Source organism: Ranitomeya imitator, chromosome 1, assembly GCF_032444005.1.
Source record: "Ranitomeya imitator isolate aRanImi1 chromosome 1, aRanImi1.pri, whole genome shotgun sequence".
Classification (NCBI taxonomy): Eukaryota; Metazoa; Chordata; class Amphibia; order Anura; family Dendrobatidae; genus Ranitomeya; species Ranitomeya imitator.
In genome coordinates, this window is record NC_091282.1 from 520,605,556 (window position 1) to 520,631,909 (window position 26,354).

The window sequence follows — 26,354 nt, forward strand, 5'->3', positions numbered from 1 at the left end:
AAACGCAAGTTATATCGAATAAATGTTACTACTAAAATTAAGTACAATATGTCACGAGAAAACAATGTCAGAATCGCCAAGATCCGTTGAAGCGTTCCAGAGTTATAACCTCATAAAGGGACAGTGGTCAGAATTGTAAAAATTGGCCCGGTCATTAACGTGCAAACCACCCTCGGGGCTTAAGGGGTTAAGAATCTGCATTTATCATCCCCCTCTACAACTCTTGAGTAACTCAGCCTCTCCCTCCTCTCCAGTGCCAGAGACTTTTGCAGTGACTTATGAGGGTATGTGCACACGTTGCAGATTTGCCTGCAGATTTTTCTGCACTAAGGCTGTGTGCACATGCTCTGGATTTTTCGCATTTTTTATAAAAACGCGATAAAACTACAAAAAAAAAATCCATGAAGCATCCTATTAATAGAATTCAATCCGCGAAAAAAACCACTTCACAGTAAAAAACGCAGCATGTTCACTAATTTTGCAGATTTTTCGCGGATTTCCCGCTATTTAATGCATTGGGAAGCTCCGGAAAAAAAAAACGCGAAAAAACCGCAAGAAAAAGGCGGAAAAAAAGCATGCGGATTTCCTGCAGAAAAAGTCCAGTTTTGTTGAGGAAATTTCTGGAAAGAATCCTGACATGTGCACATAGCCTAAATCCGTAGCTCTTGGCAGAAAACGCAGGTGCATTTTTGATGTGTTTTTTGTGCGTTTTTGATGCGTTTTTGAAAGCTAAATAAAGATGTATTATTGAGCAAAAAAAAAAATTGTGATGTAATTTCTTGTCCAACCTCCTCATTTACATTTGTCCAACCCACACTCTATTATACACACATAGGTAGGTAGATAGATAGATAGATAGATAGATAAACAGATAGATCTATGTATCTATCTATAGATATATGTATGGATAGATATACAGTATCTATGGATAGATGTAGATAGATATATGGATAGTTAGGCTATTTTCATGCATCAGCTTTTTCCGTCAGGTAGGATGCGGCGAATTTTTGAAAAAACGGATCCGTTGCAAATAATGAAAAAATGAAGCAACTGATCCCTTTTTTTAAGAGAGATAGAGAGAACGGAAAATGTGCATGATTTGAATGGAAAAATGCATGAAAAACTGGATTCGGAGGCCGGATTCATCATTTCACATCTCAGTTTCATAAGTTTTTCGCCAGATCAGTCGCTGGGCGTTTTGTCGCCGGACGGAAAAAATGTTCCTCTGTACGTTTTCTCCATCCGCCGGAAACAGCTTTTTTTGAAGGTTCCGGCAAAAAAACGGATGAAACGTGTTGCCAACAGGCGCAATCCGGCGCTAATACCACTCTATGAGAAAAAAACGGATCCGGCGGAAAAAACAGATCCGTTTTTTTCAAAAAACTCACCAGATTGTGCCTGACGGCAAAAACCTGATGTGTGAAAGTAGCCAGATAGATTTATGGATATATACTGTATATCTATGTATCTATAGATATATCTATCTATCTATCTATCTATAAATGTATCTATAGATAGATATAGCCATAGTTATATCTATAGATATATCCATAGATATATCTATAGATACAGTACATCATAGATATCCATCTATAGAGATATAGATTTATCCATAGATATATAATAGAAAGGCCAATGTTGATTAATGAACATGTTTATTTGAAAAAAAAAAGGCGGAAAAAAATGGTGTGGGCTGTAGCGCAATTTTCTGTGCCAGAGGGGGAAAGCCGATGGCCGGGTGCCAATATTTGTAGATTTGTAGCCTGGGAAGTGGGTAATATCCATGGCCCCCTCCCAGGCTATGAATATCAGCCCGCAGCTGTCTGCGGAGCCTTTACTGGTTATCAAAATAGGGGGACCCCCAAAAAATGATGTGGGGTCCCCCTATATTTTATAGCCAGAAAGGCTACGCAAGCAGCTGCAGGATGATATTCATAGCCTAGGAAGGGACCAAGGATATTGCCCCCCCCCCGGTTAAAAATACCAGCCCGCAGCCGCCCCAGAAATGGCACCAATTCCAGCACTTAGCCCCTCTCTTCCCACTCCCCTGTAGCTGTGGGATATGGGGTAATAAGGGGTAAATGTCACTTTTGTATTGTAAGGTGATATTAAGCCCGGTTAGTAATGGAGAGGCATCAATAAGACGCCTACGCCTATCCACTACTAATCCTATAGTAGTTAAAGAGTTAAATAAAGACACAGCCAGAAAAAAGTATTTTAATATTCTTAATTTCACCATACCTACCATTCTCTTTCGCCTGCAAAAAATTAAAAATAATTAACCATCCGTATACTCACTTTCCGCTGTAGTCCAATTAATAACGAGTGTCCCAAGATGATCTCCCCTATAGAACAGTGACATCGGGTGATGTCACGGCTCTATAGGGCCTCTAGTAACACACTGATAGGAGACAATGGCTCCTACAGTGCATCACTGAAGAGGTTACCTAAGTTCAGGGTGTCACTTTATGGCACAGCTACGTGGAAATTTTCCCACAAGTGAGAATAGGGACTATTTCTCACAGCGGCGGAGGATTACATTGCGGAAGGATACCTTCCGTCATTGTATTACCGATGCCCCTAGAGAGCGGTCGCATCAGCTGATGTGGCTGCTCTCCACGGGAGATCGTCATGGGACACTAGTATTAATTGGATTTCTGCGGACACAGGGAGTATATTGTTTGTTTATTATTTTTAATATTTTTTACAGGTAAGCAAGGGCTTTGGGGATTAAGGTGACGGTGAGTATGTACTCTATGTTGTATGTACTATACTGTATGTCTATATGTATGTACTGTACGTCTATATGTATATGTTGTATGTACTGTTGTATGTAATGTTGTATGTTGTATGTACTGTTGTATGTTGTATGTACTGTATGTCATATATTGTATGTACTGTTATATGTAATGTATGTTGTACTGTATGTCATATGTTGTATGCACTGTTGTATGTTGTATGTACTGTATGTGTTGTGTACATGTACTGTATGTCTATATGTAAGTGATGTATGTACTGTATGCATGTACTGTATGTTGTATGTACTGTTGCATGTTGTATGTACTGTTGTATGTTGTATGTACTGTTGTATGTTGTATGTACTGTATGTCATATGTTGGCGCAGTGGTTAGCACAGCAGCCTTTTTACGCGCTGGAGTCCTGGGTTCAAACCCCACCAAGGACAACATCTGCAAAGAGTTTGTATGTTCTCTCCGTGTTTGCGTGGGTTTCCTCCAGGTACTCCGGTTTCCTCCCACATTCCAAAGACATACTGATAGGGAACCTAGATTGTGAGCCTCCACGGGGACAGCGATGATAATGTGTGCAACCTGTAAAGCGCTGTGGAATATGTTAGCGCTATATAAAAATAAAGATTATTATTATATGTTGTATGTACTGATGTATGTTGTATGTTCTATATGTTGTATGTACTTGTTATGTTTCATGTACTGTTGTATGTTGTATGTACTGTATGTCATATGTTGTATGTACTGTTGTATGTACTGTTGTATGTTGTATGTAATGTTGTATGCTGTACTGTATGTCATGTTGCATGTTGTATGTACAGTTGTATGTTGCATGTACTGTTGTATGTTGTATGTATGTCATATGTTGTATGTACTGTTGTATGTTGTATGTACTGTTGAACTGTATGTTATATGTACTGTTGTATGTTGTATGTAATGTATGTGTTGTGTATATATACTGTATGTCTATGTATGTGTTGTATGTACTGTATGTATGTACTGTATGTTGTATGTACTGTTGTATGTTGCATGTACTGTATGCCATATGTTGTATGTACTGTATGTTGTATGTACTTGTTATGTTGTATGTACTGTTGTATGTACTGTATGTCATATGCTGTATGTCTGTATGTACTGTTGCATGCTGTATGTTATATGTTGTATGTTCTATTGTATGCTGTATGTACAGTATGTCATATGTTGCATGTACTGTATGTCGTATGTACTTGTTGTATGTACTGTTGTATGTTTTATGCACTGTTGTATGTACTTGTTATATGTTGTATGTACTGTTGTATGTATTGTATGTCATATGTTGTATGTACTGTTGTATGCTGTATGTTATATGCTGTATGTTCTATTGGATGCTGTATGTACAGTATGTCATATGTTGTATGTACTGTATGTTGTATGTACTTGTTATATGTTGTATGTACTGTTGTATGTACTGTTGTATGTTGTATGTACTGTTGTATGTACTGTATGTTGTATGTACTGTTGTATGTTGTATGCACGTACTGTATGTCATATGTTGTATGTATTGTTGTATGTTGTATGTACGTACTGTATGTTATATGTTGTATGTACTGTATGTTGTATGTACTTGTTATGTTGTTGGGCAGCACGGTGGCGCAGTGGTTAGCACAGCAGCTTGCATTCTGGGGTCCTGGGTTCTAATCCCACCCAGGACAACATCTGCAAAGAGTTTGTATGTTCTCTCCGTGTTTGCGTGGGTTTCCTCCGGGTTCTCCGGTTTCCTCCCACATTCCAAAGACATACTGATAGGGAATCTAGATTGTGAGCCCCATCGGGGACAGTGATGATGATGTGTGCAAAATGTAAAGCGCTGCGGAATATGTTAGCGCTATATAAAAATAAATATTATTATTACTATTATGTTGTATGTACTGTTGTATGTTGTATGTACGTACTGTATGTCATATGTTGTATGTACTGTATGTTGTATGTACTTGTTATGTTGTATGTACTGTTGTATGTACTGTATGTCATATGTTGTATGTACATACTTGTATGTTGTATGTTGTGTGTTCTATTGTATGTTGTATGTACAGTATGTCATATGTTGTATGTAGTGTATGTTGTATGTACTTGTTATTTGTTGTATGTACTGTTGTATGTTGTATGTACTGTATGTCATATGTTGTATGTACAGTTGTATGTTGTATGTTATATGTTGTTTGTTCTGTTGTATGTTGTATGTACAGTATGTTATATGTTGTATGTTGCATGTACTGTTTGTTGTATGTATGTGTTTTGTTTAGTTTTTTTACATTCAACACATTAGCCGGATGATGGGACTACTACTGTCCCATCATTGGCTAATGTGTCAATCACTGTCACTGTAGCAGGCATAGCCCGATGGGACTTGTAGTCCCATCGGACGATGCCTGCACGCGCACACACACACAGCCCCGCAGATCCTCGGACAGCCTGCAGACTCCCGACAACCCCACACAGACACCCTGGCAGCCTCGCACAGACCCCCGGCAGCCTCGCACAGACCCCCGGCAGCCTCGCACAGACCCCGACAGCCCCAGCAGACCCCCGGCAGCCCCGCACAGACCCCCGACTGCCCCGGCAGACCCCCGACAGTCCCGCACACCCCCCGAGAGCCCTGGCAGACCCGCACAGACCGACAGCCCCGCACAGACCCCCGACAGCCCTGGCAGACCCCCGACAGCCCCGCACAGGCCACCGACGGCCCTGCAGATGCATCAGCAGCCCCGAGCGGACCCCCGACAGCCCCGCAGATGCACCAGCAGCCCCGCAGACGCACTGGCAGCCCCGCACAGACCCCCGACAGCCCCGCACAGACCCCCGACAGCCCCACAGACGCATCGGCAGACCCACTGACAGCCCACAGACCCCGCCCACACACACAGTCACTGCCCACACTCCGCCCACACACTTCCTCCTCCCAATCTGCAGCATTTCATCCGCAGCTAAACCCAGTTCTATTTTACATCTGCGGTTTTGCTGCGGATGTGCCTGACTCAATGCAAGTCAATGGCTGCAGAAATGCTGCAGATCCACACAAAGTGTTGACATGCTGTGGAAAAAACAACGCTGCGTTTCCGCACACTTTTTTCCGCAGCATGTGCACAGCGGTTTGGCTTTTCAATAGGTTTACATGGTACTGTAGACCACATGGGAAACTGCTGCAGATTCGCAGCATCAAAAATGCTGTGGATCCGCTGTAAAATCTGCAATGTGTGAACATGGCCTGACTCATTCAGGGAAAATAGACATCAGTTTCTACCTAGAGCTTAAAAGGATTCAGCTACCAAGTTTTAATCATTTGGTATCATAGATCAAATTGAAATCAAAAGAATTAGCTGAGTACAAATGCAAAATGAGCAATTGTAAATATACAGTGCTATATAATATGATGATTGCAATATATTAAGAGGACAAACATTTTGATGAGGGTGCTTCTTTAAATGTTTTGCACTGGGGGGGCTGTACTTTTTTCTCTGTATGAGTTGCTATCTGATAACACCCACTTGGACTTAACAAAAGTTAACTCATTAAGTGCCATATACTTTGCTAATACCTCTGCAATGGAGATGCAAGGTTAAAAAAAACCCTGTACTTCACTCTGCGTTTACTTTTACATCGTGTGTCCACTTCAACATGAAAACGTTGATGAAAGGTCATCTTTCAGATTTTTGGTCTCTCCCAATAATGTAATGTGCATTACTGTATGTTATGCATTGTTATGGCCAGAGCTTTCCTTCACGATAAGGCTCAATTCTTTTACTTTTCACTAGGTGGAGCCATTCAACAATCTACTGTAGTGGTAAAGCCAAAGGATGTATATAATGTATGAAATATTGGTTGATATTTTGGCCAAAATACACAAGCTTGCAACCCACATCAAGGTTCCTCATTATCTTGCGAGTCCTTATTCAAAACCAATTAACTGAAAAAAAGGACAAAAAAGATTAATAAGTCATAGTTGCAATACCATGTCCAAACACAAATGCACAAACAGGATGCAGCGAGTTCTCCATGCTAAAGGCGGGGGCAGCACAGGTGCAAAATACTAATAAAACAACCACTTACTAACCCACCAATCATATTTATTATAAAAGGTGGCAGAACCATGGAATACAAGCATGCTCAACTTTTTGTTCCACGCCCCACTTCCTCATATATTGTAAACTTGTGAGCAGAGCCCCTGTGCATAATTTAGATCTGGGCCCCCAGCTGCAAGTTGGTGAGATGTATGGGCCCTTTTAGCATTCTAGATCCTATAAAGACATACATGTTCATTCCTCCCTATGTAATGATGTCGCAAAGTCAACATTTTTGTTCCTGTCATCAGCTATTCTTGCAAATCCAGGCTCCCACTGTCACCCAGATTTTGCCAAAATTTTGACGTAGTCGAAAAAACACTAGAGGGTTTGAAATATGCCAAAGCAACTAAGATTGCTACAAAAAACAGGCGAGCACTTTTAAAATAGACATAAAAAAAGGTACAAATATTATGAATGTGGGTGTTCTTCAAGCTAACATACGGAAGATTTACAGCTGCAGTATTCACAGATCTTGGAGGAGGATAATTCCTTACTGAAATGAAGGACCAGTTTGCCCAACTACTTGTATCCCCCAAAGTGTCAGTCCCTTGCATCTCTGCATGGCTCAGTCCCTAGCATCAATCTAGGGCTCAGTTCTTTGCGTCACTTCGGGGCTTAGTCCTTTGCTTCATTTCAGGACTCTATCCCTTGCATCGCTCCAGATCTCAGTCTTTTTGGTCACTCCAGGGCTCAGTCTCTTGCGTCACCCCAGAGCTCATTCTTTTTTGTCACTTTAGGGTTCAGTCCTTTGCACCATTTATTATCTGATAGTTTAGCATAATTTTAATTCTATTACTGGAAGCTAGCTGCTATATATTTCTCATTATGGTTATTTGTTCTAAATAAGGGCCTCCTTACTGAGATTGGTGAGCTGCTTTGTATACATGTATACACATTACCAGCTATAAATCACCACCTGAAAATTAAGGTTCTTTTTGTCAATAAGGCTGCTTTCACACATCAGTTTTTGTCATCAGGCACAATCTTGCGAATTTTGAAAAAAATGGATCCGTCATAAATTATGAAAAACTGATGCGACGGCTCCGTTTTTTTTTTTTGCCAGATCCGAGTTTGTGGATCTGCTGGCTATTTTGGATTCTGAGAGAGAGAGAGAGAAAGAGATAGAGACCCCAGAAACGAAAAAGCATGATTTGTTAAAAAAAAAACAGAATCCGTCACCAGATTCCATCATATGACCTCACGTTTCATCTGTTTTTCGCTGGATCTGTCGCTGTCCGTTTTTTCAATGGACAGAAAAAACGTTCCTATGTCCATTTTCTTTTGCCAGGTCAGTTTTTTCAAAATTTGCCGAATTGTGCCTGACAGCAAAAAACTGATGTGTGAAAGCAGCCTAAGACCTCATTCTAATGTCTATGTAAAACAGTCCATGATGGATGTGTAACGCCCCAGGTAACCGGTTGTTGCAGTGGCGTTGCTTTCCTCGCGGGGAGAGTGGCGTCGTGCTTGGAGGCGAGGGGGGATCCCTTTAGCAAGAGTTCGGCGCGTGCAGCACCGTTCTGGCAAAGGCCAGAAAGGGGGAGCTCTACACCCAACTTCAGGGGAGCGGCTCTCTCTGGTCGGGAGGAGGAGTCAGTTGCTAGGCAGTTGCTAGACAGTTGGTGAGAGGAGAGCGAGGAGTGAGCAAGGAAAGCTGGAGCCATGCAGACGAGTGATTCTGCAGCTCCTTGGAAGGAAAAAGAGAGCAGAGCAACTTGTAAAGAGACTGGAAATAGGAAGGAGCAAAGGCTAAGTGAAGAGCTGGAGAGAGAAGATGTTCCTCCATGCTGAGTGCATATACCAGTAGTCGGAAGACCGAGGTTGTGGGGATAACTTCATGCCTCACAACAGAAACCGGCGGACAGCTAGATTTCAAGTTACCTGTCCACCATTAACACCCAAGGACACAGTAGCAGATAGAGCCTGGGTCGTGATAGAGATCCTGTATAAAGGCCTGAGTTACCTGTCGTAGAGGTAGTGTCCTACCAAAAGGGGGACAGAGAGAAACTGTAAGGACCTTGTGTGAGGCCTAAGGCAGCAAGGGACTACAAAAACACAGCACTAGAAGGAAGGCTTACAACTCCACCTGGTAAGGGGGATTCCTGAGACGCTTCCAAGCCAGCCGGACCACCACCAGCACCTGTGATCCGGTACCCTGGACTGTGGCTGCCTGAATCATACAGTAAAGAGGTAAAGAGACTGCAACCCTGTGTCCTCCGTTTCTTTCTACACCACCTACCACCTGCACCTACTACACCGGTAGCCCTGGGGCCCAGCTTTACCTGTGGGAAGCCATACCATCCCTGCTGCCATAACATCACCCCAGTGGACCCCTTTAAGCAGCATCGGTCACCCTTGACCGAATACCACAGGTGGCGTCACAAACTTTTTTCTACACACCCCTTTAAAGACCTTCCCTTTAACATGGGCGCCATGACACAAACAGGATAGACCAACCCAGCAAACTGGGTCTTGTGCGCCTAGGAGACTGTACTTAAAAGAGAGACTTTATTAAGTTGTGTGCCAGAGACTTTAATGAGCTTTTAAAAATCGCCATAACTGTGTCACACGGTGCGCGAGATAAAATTTTCTAAATTGCTGCCAAAAACGGCCGCCATAAAGAGCGCCACAAGGAGAGCAGGAAAAGAGGGGTGTGCCATCGTGGGTGGAGCCTGAAGAAAGCGCGAAGGATAACATGGCCACGGACCGGGTCACCGCCGCCATGACACATCCCTTTAAGTACCGAACTCGGTATTGAGTACCCCACAGCCCTGGCGGGCGTTTCACATGAACTGGCCGTGGGTCTCCTGACCCATACTTGACAGTCTCATAAGAATGTTCACATTTTCGTTCAGACATTCCTTTTTAATATTCTGTTTAGAGTAGGGAAGCACAATCTACGGTCTGGCGGCAAGATGCAGCCCACAGTGCTATTCATTGAGGCTCATAACCACCTAAATCCGGAAATGCTTGCCTACATGCAGCTGCTTAGATGTATTTTCTATATCAGAGATAAGAGTGGTGGTACATAGTTATCACTGTGACCCCATAAATAGTAGATGAATGAGTTTTCTTGAATCCTACTTGGCACCTAAGAAAGGTACGAATTATAGGTCAATGTACGGTATGTGACTTTCTCTATTGTCCTTTATAACAGTTGAGTTTACAATGCAAAGCCACATGTGCCTATGGCCTTCTCTGCTCTGGAGTGATAACAAGCTGAAAAGCGAACCCAGAGTCTTTCCAGATGAGCAGTTTGCACTTTTTGGACTCCTATACAGTGGCATGTAAAAGTTTGGGCACCCCTTGTCAAAATTACTGTCAGGGCCAGCTCTAGGTTTTTGTGGGCCCCAGACGAAAGAGTGTCAGGGTGCCCCTTTAACACATACCGCAATTCATGATGCACAGGTAAATATATAGGTAGTACAGTGCCAAAGATTTCACTTATCACTTATGTAATGTAAGAAGTATCGTAAATTCTGAAATAGCTCAGAAACTGGCAAATCCTTGGACTGGGGGGATTTCATTTTAGACCGGACAGTATAGTCTCCATACAGTATTATGGGCACCACATAGTCCTCCTGTCACTATCCATGTTTGGATTTGTGGCAGATCTGGTTTCCTTCAGATTTTTCCTTTCAGGTCATTGGGGGTTAATGCAGTTTCCCCCAGTGGCCTGCTGGTGTAATTGCAGTGCTGCTGGGTCATCTGATGTAGGTGGCGACCACTCCCACCATCCTTCAAGAGGTCACCTGATGCATCAGCTGACTGTCGGTGTTAGTTCATTCTGCAGCGACCAAGCTGGGAAAAGGAGCTTCCTGGGAGCAGTTGTTCGTCCGCTGAGTCTGGTGTTTCTTTCCTGCTGTGCTTTGCAGCAGTGAAGCTAAGTGTTGTTTTCCTTTACTTTGTTTATCATACCTTTCCTTTTGTGTTTTATTAGTGCAGTGGTGGGACCAGTGTTCTCGCTTTCCAATTACCTACCTAGGGATGGGTGCAGGGCAAGCGAGGGTTAGGTATCCTGCTCGGCGACAGGTTTAAAAAACCTGTATAGGGATGTCAGGGAGATCAGGGCACATCCTTAGGAGAGTGCAGGAGGTGTCCATTTCCCCGTTCCTCATATAATGCTCCATACAGAATAATTTGCTCTATATAATGCTCCATACAGAATAATGGACTCTATTAAATGCTCCATACAGAATAATGGGCTCCATATAATGCTCTATACAGAATAATGGGGCCCAATAATGCTCTATACAGAATAAAGGACCCCATTAAATGCTCGATACAGAAAAATGGACCCAATATAATGCTCCATACGAAATAACGAACTCCACATAATGCTCCATACAGAATAATGGCCCCATATAATGCTTCATATAGAAAAATGGGCCCCATGTATTGCTCCAAACATAATGGGCACCATATTATACTCTATACAGAATAATGGGCTCTATATAATAATCTATACAGAATGGGCACCAATGCCCCATGTAATACGCCATATAGAGTGGTCTCCATATAATGCTCTATACAGAATGGGCACCATATAATGCTCTATACAGAGTGGGCCCCATATAATGCTTCATACAGAATGTGCCTCATATAATGCTCCATACAGAATGGGCCCCAAAAATTCCTCCATATAATATTATGAGCACCACGTAATCTTCCATACAGTATTATGGGCACCACATAGTGCTCCATACAGCGTTTTGGGCACTACATAATGCTCCATACAGTATAATGGACCCCATATATTGCTCCATTCAGTATAATAAGCCCCATATATTGCTCCATACAGAATAATGGGCTGCATATAATGCTCCATACAAAATGATGGACCCCATATAATGCTTCACACAAAATGGGTCCCATATAATCCCCTATACAGAATAATGGGCCTCATATAATTCTCCATTCATAATAATGGACCCCATATAATGCTCCATCCAGAATAATGGACCCCATATATTGCTCCATACAGCATAATGGACCCTATATATTGCTCCACAAAGACTAACGGGCCCTATATAATGTTCTCTACAGAATAATGGGCTCCATGTAACGCTCCATACAGAATAATGAATCCCATATAATGCTCCATACAGAATAATGAATCCCATATAATGCTCCATACAGAAAAATGGGCCACATATAATGCTCTAAACATAATGTGCCCCATATAATGCTCTATACAGAATAATGAGCTCCATATAATAATAATAAAAAACGGGTCCAGCTCACCGTAATAGACATCCTTGGTTGTTCGGAGCACAGGAAACCTTGCGTCAAGACATGAAGCAATCACAAAACAGGAAAATCCAGCTCAACGAATTTGTACACAAACTTCTTTATACACTGAAAGTGCTCAATAGAGGATAAAACAGAATAAGCTATGTAAGTTACATGGTATGCGATATTGACGTGTTTCAGGTGACTGCTCACCCTTAATCATATAACATTCTATGCAGAATGGACCCCAATGCCCCATATAATGCTCTATACAGAATGGGCCTACAAAATAAGTGCCACATATTGTTCCATACAGAATGGGCCCCATATAATGCTCCATACATAAAAAAATAAATAATCAAAGACTCATGTCTCCTCATTTCTTGCTGGCTGCAGCTCCGGTCTCCTCAGCATTTTCTGACCCTCTGCACTGCTCAGAACAGATGGCGCACTGTAGTGACGTCATCATGCCTTCTGCCTTGAGAGGTCACAGATTTAACAGAAGCCGCGGAAGGGACCTAAGCTGTGGAGGAACAGGTAGAGGTGAGTATTTCAAACAGTTTAAAGAACAATGGGAGGGCGGTGGCAGGGCCCGCCTGGCACTGCCCCCCCCCCCCCCCCCACCCGACTCACGGGCCCCATAGCGTGCCAGTGTCTCCGACGGCTAGTGGGCAACCCTCCCTCTTGCCAAGAGTCACAACACTTGCCCAGGTGAGCCTGGTGGTGACGCCGACCTTGATTACTGTTATTGTGAACAGTTAAGCAAGTTGAAGATAAAATGATCTCTAAAAGGCCTAAATTTAAAGATGACACATTCTCTTTTCATCTTTTACATTTTAAAAATTACAATAAGGAAAATGAGCTGATGCAAAAGTTTGGGTACCCTGCATGGTTTATACCTACTATCACCCACTTTTGAAAGCATTACATGTTCTATATGCATTTTGTAGCCATCCAAGAGTCTTTCAATTCTTGTTCGATTTTCATCCTTTCTTCCTATGAAAATTCTTCCAGTTCTGTGAGATTCCTAGGTCGTTTTGCATTCAGTGCTATTTTGAGGTCTAGCCACAGATTTTCAATGATGATCAGATCAGGGGACTGTGAGGGCAACTGTAAAACCTTCAGATTGCGTCTTTTGAGGTAGGCTATTGTGGATTTTCACGTGTGTTTAGGATCATTATCCATTTGTAGAAGTCATCCTCTTTTCAACTTCAGCTTTTTTACAGATAGTGTAAATTGTTGAAATTTAATTGAATACATTCTTCCCATGAATGTTCTCCATGCCATTGGCTGCAGCACAACCCCAAAGCATGATTGATCCACCTCCATACTTAATGGTTGCCAAGATGTTCTTTTCCAGATATTTTGTTCCTTTTTTTCCCCACTCATATGTTTGATCATTGTGACCAAAGAGTTCTATTTTAACCCTTCATGACCGGAGGTATTTTCTTTTTGGTTTTTGCTCCCCTTCTTCCCAGAGCCATAACTTTTTTTAGTTTTCGGTCAAAATCTGACTTTAGATGTACTATCCCATTGAGGTAGTATGGGCCCGTATAACCACCGACAGGATAGTACGTCTAACACGATCAGCCGCGCTCACGGGGGGAGTGCGGCCGATCGCGGCCGGGTGTCAGCTGACTATTGCAGTTGACATCCGGCACTATGTGCCAGGAGCGGTCACAGACCGCTCCTGGCCCATTAACCCCTGGAACACTTCGATCAAAGATGATCGCAGCGTTCCGGCGGCATAGGGAAGCATTGCGCAGGGAGGGGGCTCCCTGCGTGCTTCCATGAGACCCTCGGTACAACACGATGTGATCGCATTGTACTGTGTGTCTCCTCCCTGCAGGCCCTGGATCAAAAATGGCTGCGGGGCTCCTTCCGGGTCCTGCAGGGAGGTGGCTTTAAAGTGCCTGCTCATAGCAGGCGCCGTGAAGCCTCCCTGCAGTGCCTGTCAGATCGCTGATCTGACACATTGCGTTGCAAAGTATCAGATCAGCGATCTGTCACTATACTGTGATGTTCCCCCCTGGGGCTATGTAAAAAGTAAACAAAAATAATATTTACAAGTGTAAAAAAAAAAAAAATCCTAAATAAAGAAAAAAAATATATTGTTCCAATAAATACATTTCTTTATCTAAATAAAAAAATAAATAATAAAAGTACACATATTTAGTATCGCCGCGTCTGTAACGACCCGACCTATAAAATTGTCCCACTAGTTAACGCCTTCATTGAACACTATACCGCTGAACAAAAAGTGGAATAACATGCGATCAAAAAGATGGATATAATTAACCATGGTACCGCTGAAAACGTCATCTTGTCCCACAAAAAACGAGCCACCATACAGCATCATCAACGAAAAAATAAAAAAGTTATAGTCCTCAGAATAAAGCGATGCAAAAATAATAATTTTTAAAAAGCGCCAAAACATAAAAAAATTAGATAAATGAGGTATCGTTGTAATCGTACTGACCCCAAGAATAAAACTGCTTCATCAATTTTACCAAACTTGGAACGGTATAAGCGCCCCCCAAAAGAAATTTATGAATAGCTGGTTTTTGGTCATTCTGCCTCACAAAAATCAGAATAAAAAGCGATCAAAAAATGTCACGTGCCCGAAAATGGTACCAATAAAAACATCAACTCATCCCGCAAAAAAACAAGACCTCACCTGACTCTGTGGACCAAAATATGGAAAAATTATAGCTCTCAAAATGTGGAGGCGCAAAAACTATTTTTTGCAATAAAAAGCGTCTTTTAGTGTGTGACTGCTGCCAATCACAAAAATCCGCTAAAAAACCCACTATAAAAGTAAATCAAACCCCGCTTCATCACCCCCTTAGTTAGGGAAAAATAATAACATTTAAAAAAATTTATTTATTTCCATTTTCCCATTAGGGTTAGGGTTCAGGTTGGGGCTAAAGTTAGGGTTGGGGCTAATGTTAGGGTTAGGGTTGGGACTAAAGTTAGGGCTGGGATGTACAGGGTCTGCCTTATAGTACAGGGTCTGCCTATGAAGTGCTGCCTTATACTACAGGGTCAGCCTATGGAGTGCTGCCTTATACTACAGGGTCTGCCTATGGGGGTGCTGCCTTATACTACAGAGTCTGCCTATGGGTGCTGTCTTTTGGGGGGTGCATTGTACAATATAGAGTAGGCCTATGGGGAGGGCATTATACTATATTGAGGACTATCTTGTTCATTATACTATATTGAGGACGATCTGGTGCATTATACTATATGGAGGCAATCTAGGGGGGCATCATACAGTGTGGAGATTACAGTGAGGGGACCATCGTACAGTGTGGGGATTACAGTGAAGGGGCCATCATACAGTGTTGGAGCCATCAAACAGTTTGGAGGCTACTAAGGGGTCAGTATACTGTGGGGGTGGTACTATACAGTGAAGGGGCATTGTACTGTGTATAAGAGCATCATACTGTGTATAGGGGAGCTGTACAGGGGGCAGACTCGGGACATTATTAAATGTAAAGTGGGCACTTATTGTTATAGTGGAACTCATGTTACTGTGACTATTAAAAGGGCACACAGGACAATATTACTTTCTAGGGGGCAAAATATGGGCACTGTTTTGTAGGGCACTTGCACCAGGCATTACTATATTATAGAGGGTTACTTTAGAATTTAGAAGGCGCAGAGAACTGCACAGCAGGTGCAGTAATGGGGACAGATACGGCAGCAGCGGCTCAGTATTGGGGTATCCGGTGCAGTAATAGGGACACATATGGCAGCAACGGCTCAGTATTGGGGTATCAGGTGCAGTAATAGGGAAACATATGGCAGCAGCGGCTCAGTATTGAGGTATCAGGGGCAGTAATAGGGACACATATGGCTGCAGCGGCTCAGTATTGGGGTATCAGGTGCAGTAATAGGGACACATGCGGCAGCAGCGGCTCAGTATTGGGGTATCAGGTGTAGTAATAGGGACACATACGGCAGCAGCGGCTCAGTATTGGGGTATCAGGTGTAGTAATAGGGACACATACGGCAGCAGCGGCTCAGTATTGGGGTATCAGGTGTAGTAATAGGGACACATACGGCAGCAGCGGCTCAGTATTGGGGTATCAGGGGCAGTAATAGGGACACGTGGCAGCAGCGGCTCAGTATTGGGGTATCAGGTGCAGTAATAGGGACACATACGGCAGCAGCGGCTCAGTATTGGGGTATCAGGTGCAGTAATAGGGACACATACGGCAGCAGTGGCTCAGTATTGGGGTATCAGGTACAGTAATAGGGACACATGCGGCAGCAGCGGCTCAGTATTGGGGTATCAGGTGCAGTAATAGGGACACATGTGGCAGCAGTGGCTCAGTATTGGGGTATCAGGGGCAGTAATAGGGACACATGTGGCAGCAGCGGCTCAGTATTGGGGTATCAGGTGCAGTAATAGGGACACATACGGCAGCAGCGGCTCAGTATTGGGGTATCAGGTACAGTAATAGGGACACATGCGGCAGCAGCGGCTCAGTATTGGGGTATCAGGTGCAGTAATAGGGACACATACGGCAGCAGCGGCTCAGTATTGGGGTATCAGGTACAGTAATAGGGACACATGCGGCAGCAGCGGCTCAGTATTGGGGTATCAGGTGCAGTAATAGGGACACATATGGCAGCAGCGGCGGCTCAGTATTGGGGAATCAGCAGGATGAGGAGTTTGTGCAGGTTGGGAATAGATGGTGATGGGGCTGGAATGTGAGAAGTGAAATATGTCTTTGTTGTATTCTCTGCAGGTGAGTCGTGGCTGGAAGATGTTGTCATGTCGGTCTGGGACAGATGGAAAAGACAGGAAAAATGAACGATTCGATCACAAAGAACGTCAGCAGTAAAACATTATCTGTAAGGGTATGTTTCCACGTTCAGGATTGCATCAGGATTTTACACAGGTAAAATCCTGGCCAAATCTGCACCTGAGGTCATTGGCAGGTCACCTGCGCTGTCCTTGCGTTGTTTGAGCATTGTAAGGACATGCTGCGTTCTTAAAAGACGTGGTGCCGCATGTGCGTTTTCGCAGGTATGCCGCATGCGTCTTTTAATGCATAGTGGAGACGGGATTTCATGAAATCCCCTCCACTATGCTGTAACATCTGGACGCTGCGGCTCTACGCAGCGTCAAACACGCAACGTTTCCTGAATGTGGAAACATACCCTAACTGTGCTGTGATCTTATATGCTCTGTAGGGCTGGTATCTACCACTGACCATATGGCGGTAATATCCATGTTGGTCGTTATATAGAGATTATCTTCAGTAACAGCGCAGTCATCTGCTGAGGTTCTCCTCCACTATTAGGGGGCGTCATCGAGTGGTTATCAAGGTTACCTGGTTAGGGGCCACTCTGAAGCTTCGCCCCCCCTGGACCAAAACCCTAGCTACGCCTCTGATATATAGAGTATACAGTGGGGCAAAAAAGTATTTAGTCAGTCAGCAATAGTGCAAGTTCCACCACTTAAAAAGATGAGAGGCGTCTGTAATTTACATCATAGGTAGACCTCAACTATGGGAGACAAACTGAGAAAAAAAATCCAGAAAATCACATTGTCTGTTTTTTTAACATTTTATTTGCATATTATGGTGGAAAATAAGTGTTTGGTCAGAAACAAAATTTAATCTCAATACTTTGTAATATATCCTTTGTTGGCAATGACAGAGGTCAAACGTTTTCTGTAAGTCTTCACAAGGTTGCCACACACTGTTGTTGGTATGTTGGCCCATTCCTCCATGCAGATCTCCTCTAGAGCAGTGATGTTTTTGGCTTTTTGCTTGGCAACACGGACTTTCAACTCCCTCCAAAGGTTTTCTATAGGGTTGAGATCTGGAGACTGGCTAGGCCACTCCAGGACCTTGAAATGCTTCTTACGAAGCCACTCCTTCGTTGCCCTGGCGGTGTGCTTTGGATCATTGTCATGTTGAAAGACCCAGCCACGTTTCATCTTCAATGCCCTTGCTGATGGAAGGAGGTTTGCACTCAAAATCTCACGATACATGGCCCCATTCATTCTTTCATGTTCCCGGATCAGTCGTCCTGGCCCCTTTGCAGAGAAACAGCCCCAAAGCATGATGTTTCCACCACCATGCTTTACAGTAGGTATGGTGTTTGATGGATGCAACTCAGTATTCTTTTTCCTCCAAACACGACAAGTTGTGTTTCTACCAAACAGTTCCAGTTTGGTTTCATCAGACCATAGGACATTCTCCCAAAACTCCTCTGGATCATCCAAATGCTCTCTAGCAAACTTCAGACGGGCCCGGACATGTACTGGCTTAAGCAGTGGGACACGTCTGGCACTGCAGGATCTGAGTCCATGGTGGCGTAGTGTGTTACTTATGGTAGGCCTTGTTACATTGGTCCCAGCTCTTTGCAGTTCATTCACTAGGTCCCCCCGCGTGGTTCTGGGATTTTTGCTCACCGTTCTTGTGATCATTCTGACCCCACGGGGTGGGAGCCCCAGATCGAGGGAGATTATCAGTGGTCTTGTATGTCTTCCATTTTCTAATTATTGCTCCCATTGTTGATTTCTTCACTCCAAGCTGGTTGGCTATTGCAGATTCAGTCTTCCCAGCCTGGTGCAGGGCTACAATTTTGTTTCTGGTGTCCTTTGACAGCTCTTTGGTCTTCACCATAGTGGAGTTTGGAGTCAGACTGTTTGAGGGTGTGCACAGGTGTCTTTTTATACTGATAACAAGTTTACACAGGTGCCATTACTACAGGTAATGAGTGGAGGAAAGAGGAGACTCTTAAAGAAGAAGTTACAGGTCTGTGAGAGCCAGAAATCTTGATTGTTTGTTTCTGACCAAATACTTATTTTCCACCATAATATGCAAATAAAATGATAAAAAAAACAGACAATGTGATTTTCTGGATTTTTTTTTCTCAGTTTGTCTCCCATAGTTGAGGTCTACCTATGATGTAAATTACAGACGCCTCTCATCTTTTTAAGTGGTGGAACTTGCACTATTGCTGACTGACTAAATACTTTTTTGCCCCACTGTATATATAGATTATGGATTACGTTTGGTCCCTAGACATATGTGAATTTTGTCAACCTAACAGAAAAAAAGGAAAGTTATGGCTCTTGTAAAATGCGGCAAAATTGAAAGCTAAACCTTATAAATGACAAGAACCAGGCTGTGTAAGATGTGAGGTGAAGCACTTGTAGAAGTGAGCAGTGGTCTTTCAGGAGCAGCAGCCTCCATGTTTCCAGCCGTTCTCCACATGAACGTTCTCCTCCATCCCGTGGAGCTCCATAGCTAGAGATAACACGGAGCCGCCCGCTCGCCCTCCCGCCCACAGGCAGCACGGTGCCCGCCGCTGACGTCACGTGAGTGGCAGTGGCAGCGCTCGGAGAAGCCGGCTCTGCACTCCGCAGCCTGCACCTCGGCCGGGCAGCAGCTCCTCACAAGGCTCCGACAAGGACGAGTCCAGCCCTTGCCCGTTCCCTGTCCGCAGCTCCACCACTGGGTAAGAAGTTCTTCATCTACAAGTTGTGTGTTGCAGGCTGCAATGCCTTCTCCGTGCAGAGCCAGGACCATATCTGGGCAAAATATTCGTTTGTCACCAAAAGTGGGGACTGCTCGGCTTCCCCTCTATAAATAGCGATAGCCAGTGATCCATAGGGATGGAGACAATGCACACTTGTCCCAGCCTGAGATCATCATCCTATTACTGCAGGCTGTGGGCTGCCAGCAGCTGGCATGGGGCATGCACTGGGTATCAGCGGAGCAGTACTTTCTGTATTATCCTGTAGGACCTTCCTTTATTCTTCTCTATGTAATTGTGTTAAGGCGTCACCTACATAGCGTAAGCATTAAGTCGACGTTCACACCACCATATGAGTGCTGTCCGTGGAAAAAACGGACCAGCGTTATTGAATGTGACCGTTCACACCACCGTCTTTCTTCTTACATTGATTAAGCGTCCTCGCAGTAGTATTCCCTTCCGTATTTCAGATGAAACCCATTAAAAATACGGATGCCAGACAGATAAAAAATCGTTTTTTTCTGGATGAAATTCGGAGGATTTTTTACATGAAATTAGCCATATTGGGCGGCACGGTGGCTTGCAGCGCTGGAGTCCTGGGTTCAAACCCCACCAAGGACAACATCTGCAAAGAGTTTGTATGTTCTCCGTGTTTGCGTGGGTTTCCTCCGGGTTCTCCGGTTTCCTCCCACATTCCAAAGACATACTGATAGGGATTCTAGATTGTGAGTCCCAACGGGGACATCGACGATAATGTGTGCAACCTGTAAAGCGCTGCGGAATATGTTAGCGCTATATAAAAATAAAGATTATTATTTATTATTATTATAGGGTAATAGGGCATGTATGACTGCCGTGATGAATTGCTTTGGTTCCCATTCATTATTTTATAAGTCACAAAATGTAATGTTCATCAATACGATTACTATTAGAAAATCGAGAAAAAAATGACTTCTTCATCTGGGATAATTCCAGCTCTGTGAGAAGCCTCATAACAATGATATTACTTATAGTATTATTATTGGATCACAAATACATGAGCCTCCTACTCTAGATCTGGGAACCTTCTTGGACGGTCCTGCCCATCTCCATGTACTAGGTTAGGAATACATCAGAAGATTCCTGATAGTTCTCTTCCAGAACTAACTGTACTGAATGCTATTACTCATAGTTATTGACGCTAGCATGTCAGTATTCCATTAATATCGCAGCATTTACTGGCACCCACGTAATCTCTGTGCTTTATTACTTGGCATCTTAGAGGCTGGATAGAACGGCACACCAGTTTATGATATTTTCATAAGACGCATTCCTGTTGGGAAATGAGCAGAAATTGCTTTTCTTTCCCATTCTTGGTTTTAAGATGCTGTCTGGTGCCATCCAGAAGCCTAAATATAACCCCAGAAGATCACAGATACAATTTATATGCAGAAAAATTGTCACAAGACAGATTTCTTCAACCTCATATTCCCTATGACTTTCTGAACTAGTTAGGGAGTCTCCTCCACTTTTCTTGACTGAGCAAAATAGTATTGAAGCAAGCATATTAAATAGATATGTATAAATTAGCAGTATATCATACCAGGGCTCAAAAATAGCAAATATACATCAAGGACATATAGGGACCAGCTGCCAAACATAAATTGGAAAGAAAAAGGAAAACAAACAGCCATAAAGTCCCATAAAAAGTAGATTTTTATTAAATATCATTAAAACCACCACACAGGATACAGAAATACAGCACAGGGGAATAAACATGCGTTCCAAGCGGCCATAAATAACGGGCCAGGATAGCAACCCACAATCTGACTAGATGCAATGCTAGGATGTATTATAACAAGTACCCATAACTACTGAAAAGGATATAATGGACCAGTGCAACCGTATGGGAAACATTAGATATCATATCAGCATAGTTTACATACCCAGCATATACAGGATAGACAGGATGGATGGGCGACCGGACCCGACCCCAACGCGCATTTCGGAGCAGGCTGCACCTTCATCAGGGTAGTTCTTCAGTAGTTATGGGACTTTATGGCTATTTGTTTTCCTTTTTCTTTCCAATTTTCTTGACTGAGTGGAGACTAGTCACATCTTGATTGGGAGAACCAGCCCTATATTACATCTATCACCTATTAAGTATGTTTAGCTAGGTGTCCCCACATTAAAGGTGCACACATTGTGATCAATTTATTCAGGGACCCTCCAACAATGAGGATTTTTATTAAAGCAGAGATCACTTTTATTAAGGAGAATCTGTTCAGTGCACAACATTCTGATCTGAATAGCTGCCATAACGCTCTCCCTTTAAATGCATGTACCTGAGTGCTTCTCTCATTATAATTATATTGTCATTTAGGCCGGTTTCACACGTCAGTGGCTCCGGTACGTGAGGTGACAGTTTCCTCACGTACCGGAGACACTGACTCACGTAGACACATTGAAATCAATGTATCTCTGCACATGTCAGCGTGTTTTCACGGACCGTGTGTCCGTGTGCAAAACACGGAGACATGTCAGTGTTCGTGGGAGCGCACGGATTACACGGACCCATTAAAGTCACTGGGTCCGTGTAAAACACGTACCGCACACGGACGCTGTCCGTGTGCAGTCTGTGTGCCGTGCAGGAGACAGCGCTACAGTAAGCGCTGTCCCCCCCACGTGGTGCTGAAGCCGCCATTCATATCTTCTCTCCAGCAGCGTTCGCTGGATAGAAGATATGAAAAATCCTTTTTTTTTTTTTTCCTGTTTAAAATAAAGATCCCTGTCCCCAACCCCCTCCCACCCCCTATGCGCCCGCCCGCTTTTATTTAAATACTCACCCGGCTCCCTCGCAGCGTCCTGTCCTCGCCGCAGCTTCTCGTGTGTGAGCGGTCACGTGGTGCCGCCGATTACAGTCATGAATATGTGGCTCCACCTCCCATAGGGGTGGAGCCGCATATTCATCACTGTAATGGGCGGCACCACGTGACCGCTCATACAGGAGAAGCTGCGGCGAGGACAGAACGCTGCGAGGGAGCTGGGTGAGTATTTAAATAACAGCGGGCGGGCGCACAGGGGGTGGGAGGGGGGTGCGGACAGGGATCTTTATTTTAAACACGAAAAAAAAAAAGGATTTTTCATATCTTCTATCCAGCGAACGCTGCTGGAGAGAAGATATGAATGGCGGCTTCAGCACCAGATGCAGGGGACAGCGCTTATCTCTAGCGCTGTCTCCTGCACGCTCCGTGTGGTACCCAGTCGGCACACGGGCGGCACACGTATGCCGCATGTGTGCCACACGGATGGCCTACGTGAGCTCACTGACACACGGACACGGATAATTCCGGTACCGTAATTATCTGGACGTGTGAGACTGGCCTTAGAGAACCTTGTAAAAAAGCCAAACAGAAAACAAGTGTGGGATTGCACTTTTTTTGCAATTTCACCACACTTGGAATTTTTTTCCCGTTTTCTAGTACACGACATGGTAAAACCAATGGTGTCATTCAAAAGTACAGCTCGTCCCGCAAAAAACAAGCCATATTGACGGAAAAATAAAAAAGTTATGGCTCTGGGAAGAAGGGGAGAGAAAAATGAAAGCGCAAAACGGAAAAAAGCTCCAGTCATGAAAGGGGTTAGTATAGAGCAGAATAAAGTCTGTTTACTACCTGCTACTGCTAATACATGTTATGATAGGGCTTATTGCAACATGTATTCTTATTAGTAGCAGCTGAATAAAACCATATAGTTTACTGCTTTTATAAATGAGCAATTGTAAGTGTACAGCGCTATATAATATGATGATTGCAATATATTAAGAGGATAAAAACTTGATGCAAGTGCTTCTTTAACCCCTTTCTGCCATCTGACATACTATTCTCTCCATGTGGGGTGGGCCTTAATTCCCATGGACGGAATAGTACATCCAGGGCGATCGGCCGCGCTCACGGAGGGAGCGCGGCCGATCGCGGCCGGGTGTCAACTGCCTATCGCAGCTGACATCCGGCGCTATGTGCCAGGAGTGGTCACGGACCGCCCCCGGCACATTAACCCCCGGCACACCGCGATCAAACATGATCGCGGTGTGCCGGCGGTATAGGGAAGCATCGCGCAGGGAGGGGGCTCCCTGCGGGCTTCCCTGAAACCCCCGCAGCAACGCGATGTGATCACGCTGCTGCGAGGGTCTCCTTACCTCCCTCCCTGTAGCAGGCCCGGATCCAAGATGGCCGCTCAGAGCAGGCGCTTGGTAAGCCTGCATAGCTCTGTGCAACCTGTCAGATCAGCGATCTGTGATGTCCCCCCCTGGGGCAAAGTAAAAAAGTAAAAAAAAATGTTTCCACATGTGTAAAAAAAATAAATAAATAAAAATTCCTAAATAATGAAAAAAAAATATTATTCCCATACATACGGTATATTTCTTTATCTAAATAAAAAAACAAACAATAAAAGTACACATATTTAGTATCGCCGCGTCCGTAACAACCCAACCTATAAAACTGTCCCACTAGTTAACCCCTTCAGTAAACACCGTAAGAAAAAAAACGAGGCAAAAAACAACGCTTTATTGTCATACCGCCGAACAAAAAGTGAAATAACACGCGATCAAAAAAACAGATGTAAATAACCATGGTACCGCTGAAAGCGTCATCTTGTCCCGCAAAAAACGAGCCGCAATACAGCATCATCAGCAAAAAAAAAAAAAAGTTATAGTCCTCAGAATAAAGCAATGAAAAAAAATATTTTTTCTATAAAATAGTTTTTATCGTATAAAAGCGCCAAAACATAAAAAAATGATATAAATGAGGTATCGCTGTAATCGTACTGACCCGAAGAATAAAACTGCTTTATCAATTTTACCAAACGCGGAACGGTATAAACGCCTCCCCCAAAAGAAATTCATGAATAGATGGTTTTTGGTCATTCTGCCTCACAAAAATCGGAATAAAAAGCGATCAAAAAAGTCACGTGCCCGAAAATGTTACCAATAAAAACGTCAACTCGTCCCACAAAAAACAAGACCTCACAAGACTCTGTGGACTCAAATATGGAAAAATTATAGCTCTCAAAATGTGGTAACGCAAAAAACATTTTTTGCAATAAAAAGGGTCTTTCAGTGTGTGACGGCTGCCAATCATAAAAATCCGCTAAAAAACCCTCTATAAAAGTAAATCAAACCCCCCTTCATCACCCCTTTAGTTAGGGAAAAATTAAAAAATTTAAAAAAATGTATTTATTTCCATTTTCCCGTTAGGGTTAGGGCCAGGGCTAGGGCTAGGGTTAGGGTTAGGGTTGGGGCTAGGGTTAGGGTTGGGGCTAAAGTTACAGTTAGGGTTTGGATTACATTTACGGTTGGGAATAGGGTTGGGATTAGGGTTAGGAGTGTGTCAGGATTAGGGGTGTGGTTAGGGTTACCATTGGGATTAGGGTTAGGGGTGTGTTTGGATTAGGGTTTCAGTTATAATTGGGGGGTTTCCACTGTTTAGGCACATCAGCGGCTCTCCAAACGCGACATGGCGTCCGATCTCAATTGAAGCTAATTCTGCGTTGAAAAAGTAAAACAGTGCTCCTTCCCTTCCTAGCTCTCCCGTGCACCGAAACAGGGGTTTACCTGTTATGAATAGGTAATTCAGAACCACAATGGACCTTGAAGTTCAGAGCACACAAGTGACCTGACAAAAACCACAAAACATAGGACGAGCTCTGAGACGTGGGAACTCTGCTGACCGCAATCCCTAAACCTATCAAACCACACTAGAGGTAGCCGTGGATTGCGCCTAACGCTCCCTATGCAACTCGGCACAGCCTGAGAAACTAGCTAGTCCTGAAGATAGAAAAATAAGCCTACCTTGCCTCAGAGAAATTCCCCAAAGGAAAAGGCAGCCCCTTACATATAATGACTGTGAGTAAAGATGAAAATACAAACACAGAGATGAAATAGATTTAGCAAAGTGAGGCCCGACTTACTGAATAGACCGAGGATAGGAAAGATAGCTTTGCGGTCAACACAAAAACCTACAAACAACCACGCAGAGGGGCAAAAAGACCCTCCGCACCGACTAACGGTACGGAGGTGCTCCCTCTGCGTCTCAGAGCTTCCAGCAAGCAAGCAGAACCAAAAAAGCAAGCTGGAAAGAAAATATAGCAACAAAAGGACACAAGCAGAACTTAGCTTATGCTGAGCAGACAGGCCACAGGAACGATCCAGGAGGAAGCAAGACCAATACTAGAACATTGACTGGAGGCCAGGATCAAAGCACTAGGGGAAGTTAAATAGAGCAGCACCTAACGACTTAACCTCATCACCTGAGGAAGGAAACTCAGAAGCCGCAGTACCACTCGTGACCACAGGAGGGAGCTTGATCACAGAATTCACAACAGTACCCCCCCCTTGAGGAGGGGTCACCGAACCCTCACCAGAGCCCCCAGGCCGACCAGGATGAGCCATATGAAAGGCACGAACAAGATCGGCAGCATGGACATCAGAGGCAAAGACCCAGGAATTATCTTCCTGACCATAACCCTTCCACTTAACCAGATACTGGAGTTTCCGTCTCGAAACACGAGAATCCAAAATCTTCTCCACTATATACTCCAACTCCCCCTCCACCAAAACCGGGGCAGGAGGATCAACAGATGGAACCACAGGCGCCACGTATCTCCGCAACAATGACCTATGGAATACGTTATGGATGGAAAAAGAATCTGGAAGGGTCAAACGAAAAGACACAGGATTAAGAACCTCAGAAATCCTATATGGGCCAATGAAACGAGGCTTAAACTTAGGAGAGGA

General features: G+C 43.8%; 2 protein-coding genes across 5 annotated transcripts in view; both read left to right on the top strand.

Moving 5' to 3' along the window:
• Positions 1 to 5,126: 5,126 nt before the first annotated feature.
• On the top strand, positions 5,127 to 5,621 carry LOC138675628 (swi5-dependent recombination DNA repair protein 1 homolog). The gene has a single exon (XM_069764065.1). It carries the CDS (start codon positions 5,127 to 5,129, stop codon positions 5,619 to 5,621), a length of 495 nt encoding a protein of 164 aa, XP_069620166.1.
• A 13,784-nt stretch (positions 5,622 to 19,405) lies between these two features.
• TMOD1 (tropomodulin 1) overlaps positions 19,406 to 26,354 on the top strand; it is a 147,972-nt gene continuing 141,023 nt past the window's right edge. For 3 of the 4 annotated variants that reach the window (XR_011320853.1, XM_069766747.1, XM_069766756.1), the window contains exon 1: positions 19,414 to 19,561. The gene's annotated coding sequence lies outside the window, so the exon portion shown is untranslated. Of the gene's footprint in view, positions 19,562 to 26,354 lie in introns of all 4 variants that reach the window. The other variant, XM_069766764.1, reaches the window with a different exon arrangement.

Bases quoted from the DNA above. Each gene is read 5' to 3' on its own strand.
- LOC138675628 (XM_069764065.1), top strand. From the start codon at position 5,127: ATGGGACTTGTAGTCCCATCGGACGATGCCTGCACGCGCACACACACA.